The sequence below is a fragment of the Strongylocentrotus purpuratus genome, unplaced genomic scaffold (assembly GCF_000002235.5).
Source record: "Strongylocentrotus purpuratus isolate Spur 01 unplaced genomic scaffold, Spur_5.0 spur5_scaffold_13, whole genome shotgun sequence".
In the NCBI taxonomy this organism is placed as follows: Eukaryota; Metazoa; Echinodermata; class Echinoidea; order Camarodonta; family Strongylocentrotidae; genus Strongylocentrotus; species Strongylocentrotus purpuratus.
The window spans coordinates 26,062,240-26,071,348 of NW_022145598.1; the positions used below are offsets into that span (position 1 = coordinate 26,062,240).

Consider the following 9,109-nt stretch of genomic DNA (forward strand, 5'->3'; position numbering starts at 1 on the left):
CCTCCATAGCAGCAGGGATATACGAGAGATTCGACGGATATATAACGATGTGTTAATGACGTCACTATATGGACCAACACTACCCAAGCAGACGACATCCCATAGCGAATGAACATAATTGCAAAGCTATTATTTCTCAAATTATAATGCGTTTAGTGTATATAAATGTAATGGCATGTCAAACCATTCAAAGGGGGATATGACCCGATTCTGATGACTAAAATCTTTTGCTTGTAAATACACAGGATAGGGGTTAATTAACAATCAAAGAAACCAGACTTTCAAATTGAAAACCCCCGGAATGATATTAAGGAGGGCATTTGTTCCCTCCTGAAACGCCGAACATACCCCGGTGTCTGCAGCTGAATATACAATGGCGTCTTATTTTGTTTACAGGCGACAGATTCCTTTATTTTGTATTGCTCCATTTGTCATCAAAATAAAACTATGCGCGGAGATTAGAGTGAGGTAATAGATTATACATTTAGCCTGACGGTAGTAAAGTAAGAGAAAGAACTCGAGAGAAGATGAAAACACAGGCACTGAAAATGTGTGAGATGTCATGGGACATCGTCTGCTTGTGCAAGTCATGTCCATACTGTGATCTCACACATCTCAGCAGCGTTCGGAGTGGTCCTATGCCGGGTCTGTATTTAAGCGTTTTGTAATTTATAATAATCATTACTTCGAATGTTTCCAAGCATTGAATTTTGATAACCTTGTCGAATTAAAGTTTCAACTTTGCAATAATGAAAATAAAGTTAGTTTTTAAAATTAATGAATATCTACTTTAAGAATATTTGCGAACAGCAGGTTGACTCAAAAAGATTTCCCCCTATTTATACCACGCACTGAACGATGAGGGCACTATATATTCACTGTGCGATTTCCGCTGTTTCGTGAGCATTTGCAGGCAGTACTCTGTTTCCCCAACTTTAACAAAAAAAATGTTTTAGCCCTCCATAGGCTATTTTATCGAGTCAAACAAACATATTACAATGCAATGAAATGAAGTCTTTCTTTAACTTAAACGATATAGGATACTTTAACATTTCTCTCCTTGTTGTTCACACAGTGACTGTTACTTAGTTAAAAAATAAATGTTTTACATACCAGCTATAGAATAAATATATCTCTTGTCTTCATAATATTGAATAATCTTCAAAGAACTTAATTTTGGAATTGTGTTTATCAAGCTTTTGTACGAATAGTTGATTCTTTTCCAATTTGCGTTTGACTAGAGCCTCCAAATAGAGTGGTAACGTCATCAAACAATCTATTTTTGGAATTTCTCTTTTTTTCTTCATTTTCTGAAAGAGCATGCAAAATATTGCCCATCCGTCGAAAACCAATTGAATACGTTAAGTATAGGCTGAGATATGACACCAGAATAAGAGGAACTCAGTGTTATGTTGCTCTGGATCGTAATGTTATGAGCCAGAGCAATATAACACTGAGTTGCCATAGATTATGATGTCACAGCTTCGGTACTGTATACCAAACAACACTGGCCATGCCCAAATTCCCTCATTTGCCTCTCATCTACCATCGACCCTCCTTGGACGCAATTTGGCTCGCATTGGAATACTTTATATGACATGCAAACAATGAGAAAAAAATAGCAATAAGACCTTTTACCTTTAAATTGTGAATACCACATTTACTGATTCCTTACCATCCCCATTATAGAACCCTAAACTTCTGTTGGATAATATTTATTTATAAAATCATTATCAAAGAAATAAGAAAATAAATGGAGAAATACGTTGTAACTGTTCTTTTTGGAAGAATATCTGGCAAGTAAGGAGTTAAGAGTTTACCCCCAAAAATGTCTCTTTGTGTTTCTTCTTTAAAGTATTATTAACAATATTGATATCAGTGATATAGCATCGCCAGTCTACCTTTCGTCGGCAACGTGATACTGTTGTCATTTGATTTCAGATGATCTCCGGGTTCGATTGGTCGGCGGAAGATCTGACAAAGAAGGCCGCGTTGAGATTCTATACCTCGGTACTTGGGGTACAGTATGTGATGATAACTGGGGCCTAAATGATGCCGACGTAGTTTGCAGAATGCTCGGCTACGAACGGGCGGAGAACTTTTCCTGTTGCGCTGCCTTTGGACTAGGACCTGGACCTATTGTCCTGGATGAAGTGGAATGCGAGGGTACAGAACCAGACATAGGCCATTGTCGAAGGAGTGGATACGAAACCCATGACTGTGATCACTCGGAGGATGTTGGTGTCTCATGCATCGAAAATGGTAATTGTTGATTCAGTGGCGGATCCAGGGGGGAGAGGGGGGGGGGGGGGGGGGGTGCCAGAGGGGTCCGCCCCCTGTTACACCCACAAATGTAATAACGCCCACAAATGTAATAACGTCCACAAATGTAATAACACTTTACCCACAAATGTAATAATTTCACCCACAAATGTAATTACCACTTTACCCACAAATGTAATAACCACTTTACCCACAAATGTAATAATTTTGAATCAACCACAAATGGGGGTGTTACACCCACAAATGTAATAACGCACACAAATGTAATAACACTTTACCCACAAATGTAATAACACCCACAAATGTAATAACACCCACAAATGTAATAACACTTTACCCACAAATGTAATAATTTCACCCACAAATGTAATAACCACTTTACCCACAAATGTAATAATTTGAAATCACCTACAAATGTAATAATGACTATACCCACAAATGTAATAAATTTGAAGTGATATTTTGTCGAATATGTTCAAACTAAAACCCTGTAATAAAGCATGGGTATAGCGCGCAGTCTTTACTTCAGACCGTCGACGATTTTTAATCATGTAAATATTCTAACGCCCACAAATATCCTGGAATTCAATGTTCGTAGAAAAAAAAGTAATCGAATGAGTGACCTTAAATGTATTTAAATATTGACGCTGATTGTTTTATGCATGTGATTATGAAATATGTTGGATGGTGGGTCTTAGTTTCGAATATTTCGTCCTTGTTTTCACGAAGTGACGGTAGTGAGGAAAATCGTATTAAACGCAAAGTGAATGCAATTTTTTTTCACTACCGTCACTTCGTGAAAACAGCGACGATTTGTTTAAATTTCTATTTCTTTTTTAAATAACCGAGTCTGAAGTAGAGACTACGCTCTAAATCCCAAGCTTTATTACCGGGTCTTAATTTGGAAGATGGAGGGGTCTTAGTTTAAAAGGTTTTTTCTTTGTTTTGTTTTGTTTAGTTTTTTTGTTTTTTTAACTTTTAAATAACCGGGTCTGGAGTAAAGACTGTGCTATACCCATGCTTTATTACAGGGTTTTAGTTTTGAACAAATTCGACAAAATATCACTTCAAATTTATTACATTTGTGGGTAAAGTCATCATCACATTTGTGGGCGATTCAAAATTATTACATTTGTGGGTGAAATTATTACATTTGTGGGTAAAATGTTTTTACATTTGTGGGTAAAGTGTTATTACATTTGTGGGTGTTACTACATTTGTGGGTGTAACACCCCCCCCCCCCCCTTGAGGAAAAAAAAAACATGTAAAAGCACGTGATTTTTACCTTTTGGGGGGTTGCCCCCCCCCCCCCTGGCGCTCAAGGGCGTTGGGGGGAGGGGGGGAGGGGGTGCAAAAATTTTAAATTTTCGAGGACCAAAAAAAAAAAGTGCTCAATACTGTTAGGATTTCCTACATAATACTTCCGTTAACTTTTACATTTTTCTACCTGTTTTGCAATGCAAACCTACACAAATCGTGCATTGCAAGTAAGATAAAATAAAAGTAACTTAATATGAAGGTTTTGATTTCCTTTAATTCAGGGCCCTAGCGTACTCTAGCACCGGTAAGGCGCCACCTAACTACTTCATTCCGTCGCTTGGTTTGGATAAATCATTCCCACTTATTTATTGCTATGCCTGACTATTTATAAAGGCAAAACACTAAATAAATATTGAGATTCGAACCTTCAAGACAACTCCAAGTTTCTATTAATAATACGCTGTCCTTACAGATTGAGCTAACGATGGGTTGATGAAAGGTTGATTTGTATAATTACCGTCACCCTATTAACAACCCTACCGGATTCCATGTGCGCATGCGCTGGTTTCCTTCGCGAGCTAAATCCGGGCTCGCTATAGCGCTATTGTAAGAAAAAATAAGACGCAACCGTTCAAGCCTAAGCACTTAGCATTTTGCGCCGGACCTCCTAATGTAATGGTCACGCCATCTTCGGCTAGCAGCAAGAAGCAAGTTGGTGGTGGAGATCAACATTAAATAGGCCATATTATAGACTACACTAACATTTTTGACTGCAACCATTTGTGAATAAGGTGACTTTTGGAATGATGCGGCGGCCCTATAATTGCTATTGGCCGTACATATTTTAGACCCCACGGCCGTGGCGGCAAACGAATCACACGTAACCGCGTTTCACCAATCATTTGATTATAAAGTAGAAGTGAGTTGTATAGAGATTAATTAGTGATATACATGTAACTATAGGCCTAATTTATATTCATTCATTGAAATATACAGAAGTGGAACAGGAATCTTCTACAACCAAGACACCGAATGACAGTGAAATGGGTCTCTCCCAGCCTGCCACATATGGTAAGTTAAATTGCAAGTTACTATTAGCCTTCAAAATGTTTACCTCATAGATCATTTCTATTAAATTCTTTTAGGCTTAAAGGGCTAGTTGAGTTCTGTTTTCAGACCACAAATTGCCTTCAAAGTGCACGGTTATTGCTCTTATTCTTATCTTTGACATTTATAGTGCCTTTTTAGAACCTAAAATTGCTATGAAGGTAATTTTAGACCCCAAAATGTGTGAAATTTAGCCAATACGATCATACCAATTCAGCTCCACTTATAAAAAAAACACGGTGACCGTTAATAAATTTTCAAATTAAAAATAACAATACATGATCCGGCTAATTGTGGGTAATATAAGCAACACGAAAATGCCAACAAAAAAGCCAACATCGGCATACGACGTAAACGGCGTTCTTTTGTTTTTTTCAACGTTTTTTTCAAATTTTTCAAAATATCTAATATTTGTAATGGTACACATGTATTAGAAATCGTTATATTTCAGCCGTCTCTGAACCGATTCAGATCAAACAAAGATGATTTTGTCATTTAAATATTATGTTCTTTAAAAGTACTATGTCCCTTTTGCAGCCAACCTCAAATTCTGTAGAGCTTTGCAGGAATTATGAATATGTCATGTCATCTGTGAATTTAAACGTTAGCAGTGTCCTCATATTCAAATTATGCAAGGAAACCCGTTTACTTGCTAGACTTCACTGTCAGACACTATTGAATGGCTGACTGGCTTTTTTTTCCTTCTTTGGTAATAACATAATGAAAAGGGTTGTAAAGGATACAAGTCATGAGCATTTGTCTACATCAATAACCCACTTCTTGTGATGGCCAAGATTAAACTGATTGAATCTTTGTGCAGCATAAAATGTATGACCATTCGGTACAATTGTCTAAAATCAAGACTATTACTTTTGGGCTCTATAGCCCTAAAGTCGAATTGACAACTAATAGTCGTTATTTTCCCACTTAAAGACATTTTCGAGCCCCACTTTTTTAGGGAAGTTCTTAATTAGTATTATCATTCAAATGCAGTTGGAATTTACCTTTTTCATTTTTTTGGCCTACAAAAGGGACATAGTACCTTTAAGATTTGACACTCTTTTTTTCATTATCTCACAACAAAATATTTTGTGTAGCGCCCTCTGCAACAGAACTCAACTATCCCTTTAGGTGTTTTATATTTCCAGTGTCTTTTAGACAGAGTCATCTTGTATAAATCAGTATCAGGATGGTTAATACTCCCGATAGATAACCCATGCAATTTTCAATAGCCTTGTGCGTTACCTAGTGATGAGTGTGGTGCATGGCAATCAGGTATTGCGTAATCAGAACATGCATATAGCTCCGTTTAGTCTCATTTGACAACGCCCCCTATCGTCAGAGTCCAGCAGCCTATAAGCATGTTAGCCTATGGACTTTTACAAGAGAAAATCGTTAAAGTTCATTTGTTGTTTAAACGAAAAGCACACCCACCCCGAAGTACGTTATCACTAGCTCTTTCATTGGAACTCTCATGTCCCATTGACTTTTGAAAGTTCACACACCGTAATTTGATCAAAATAAGTCGCAAGCTCGCCATTGCATATATAACGCATGTGTAACAAGTCGAACTTTGGACGCAACTTACCACACGATTGTAAGATTATAGGTCAAGCACACGAAGGATAACAAGCATGAATTATCATAGATCAGGTCTGCTTGGTTCATTATGTCAACTTCAGCCACCCCCCCCCCCCATCGTAACTTTTCCATTTAGTATAGGCAAACACAAGTAAGCAAAAACATGAATATTCATGACACACCATGGACTATTCGATTATTAACAGAGGGGTGCAACTGTGCACCACATCAAACTCCCCTACTTTCAGTCAAGTATTTCATTGTATTATGTAGTTTGGTAGGTTTATTTTACTAACTGTTTAATTATCAGATATCAATGATAGTTTAAAGATATGGAAACGGTTCTTGTATTTTATATTGAGCAAAGCAATCTCACATACAAAGTCACTACCAAGTGTCGTCTGATCCGCCGATTGCCGTCTACTATATACGATCTATAGACAGCGAACTAGCTACGTTTGTGCTGGCGAAAATGGGACAACCGGAGCAATATGATAACGATGAGGTGATTTCATAATAGTTTCTCCCATCTTGTCCTGTATATTATTGTTACCGGTCAGTGACAGAAACAGTGAATGATCACATTGATACGGTCTATCATAATTAGGGTTTCGTACGGTTTTCAAACGTTCCTAATCTTAGCCACGATCCTTCCTTTATACGGTACACATTACACATTGATTTGCTATTTGATTTTATTTTTACGGCTGCTTATTTTATTAAAAAATGCCAATATTATTTCTTACACAGGTTTGATTGGATTCCTCTCCGTTGCAGTTATTGGTATCATTTTTGGTTGTATCGTCATGACAGTAATGATGCGGAAGTACAGGTATGTCTCTAATCAAAGCACATTACATTGAGATTTCATTTAGTTTTTTATTTATAGAATATAAGCGAAGGTTGAGCTCTGGAAATTGTTAACAATAGTTTGTGAGATTTGGCCGTTCTTTTGATGTCAGTTTGGAAGAATATCACAGGATGTATGTCACCTGGAAGGGATTGCCCTTCAATAACTCTTATTTTTGAAACAATACGGGAAATGGCATAAAAGTCTCGGCCCGTATTCAATACACGTCAAAGATTTATTAGTCAAAACTCCAGGATCTAGATCCAAAATCCACTCTTAATAGGCTACCAATACTTTTCTATCAACTAACTTTAAAGAGCCCCATATGGCTTTTTTATGCTGCGTTTAGAGTCCATGAAGTTAGCACTTGCAACGGCCGGCCAGTTCTTGTATTAAGGATACCGTTTACATATTCTACTGCTAGCCTAAACTAAATCAAATACCTAAATCTAACCTTTTTAGACTCATAATATGCACAAATGGTGTCTCACCTAATATTATATTAACACCCTCTTAGGGCAAAACTCTTAACCCCCCAATGCTTTTATAGAATACGCATTTTGGCGATTCCCTTCTACTACATAATCGACCTTAGGACTAAAAAAATAAATATGACGTATTGCCCTTTAGGTGCCAAAACATGGGTCAGTCGGCGGATCTTTTTTTTAAACGTTTTTTGTCCCTTTTTTTTTGTCCCTCTCTGGGCTGATATTTCTCAATTTTGAATGCCTCAATATATTTTTCCTCTAAAAACATTAAAAAAATTTTAAAAGCCGACGGTAGATTTCAAGATTTTTGGGTCATTCGCAAAGGGCAATACAACATCTATTTTTAGGCCTTATTTCAATTGCTGCCAGACAGTAACTAGAGAAAATGCAAACTCTCATTCACTTTCATCTTTTTGTCCCTGTTAATTGCCTTGAGGAAATATGTCTATTTGTACTGTCATGTGTAATTGGGTTCTCTACAACTACAGGAGATCAGCAAATGAGGCTAGTAGTCAGCAGCAAGGGACAGTGGAACATAACTGTTACAACGGACCACAACCAGGTGAGGAAGGTTATTTGGAACTTAACGTTGTCCCTCCCAAGCTACCAGGAAGATATTCACGTGATCAGGATGAAGCATACGAAACGCCACGACATGCTGACGATGGAGATGCTTACGAAAATATTTAGATCTAAGAAGAAGAAGAATACAAAATCTAGTAGTACTTCTCTAGCTCTCCCCTTTCCATTTCTCTACTCTTATCACTCTTCCTACCTCTCTAACCGTCTGCCTTTTATGTTTTACCTCCCTTTTCTCTCTCTTTTAGTTATCTTTCTCTGTTCTGAAAATATATATACATTTTGAAGAACAACGTAATTCTTTGACCATGTTAATTGTTCTTTATATTTTCCATTTGCTTTGCAATTCACTTTTATGTTTAATTATTTGAACCTGCAAGATTTAACTTCAGTTCAATGCATCATATCTCTGATTTGATGCATTTCTTAATGTTCAATTTGAATATATTAAATCAATATTTACTTTGTTTTTATTTACTTTGTACGAAATTCTGCATTTCCGCAATTTTCTTAAAGAATAATTTAATATGGAGCATATGTGTGATTATTACGCTAGATTATTTTAATTTAATCTAAATGATGGTGGGCTTTTTTTTTTTTTTTACTTCCACGTTTGCTTATGCGTTCTCTTATATACAACAAAAATATATATCTAGATTGATGTATTAAAGGTTGCATAAGAGCTCGGTATAAACGCGTTTAATAGGACATATATTCAGGATTTTCTCTAGAAACGTCCTTTCGTTAAAGATTGTGAAAGATTATTTAAAAAAGGTAGTACTTTAGACTTAGTTTCCCATTTACTGTAGATACGTCTTGTCGTTAAAGATTGTGAACGATAAACAAAAAGAAATATAGGTAGTATACTCTGTGATGAAACCTTGTATATACAGAAGCTCTAGATGTACAAAAGCTTTTTGAAATAGTAAGAAAAGATGGAACTTTGGTTAGATGTACACAA

At 36.6% G+C, this 9,109-nt stretch overlaps 1 protein-coding gene across 1 annotated transcript; it reads left to right on the top strand.

The window, feature by feature from the left end:
- Positions 1–4,575: 4,575 nt before the first annotated feature.
- LOC105444004 lies at positions 4,576–8,273 on the top strand. Its single transcript, XM_030983784.1, has 3 exons — positions 4,576–4,614; positions 6,982–7,063; positions 8,058–8,273. Exons 1-3 carry the CDS (start codon positions 4,587–4,589, stop codon positions 8,257–8,259), a joined length of 312 nt encoding a protein of 103 aa, XP_030839644.1. The 5' UTR covers positions 4,576–4,586; the 3' UTR covers positions 8,260–8,273.
- Positions 8,274–9,109: the final 836 nt, after the last annotated feature.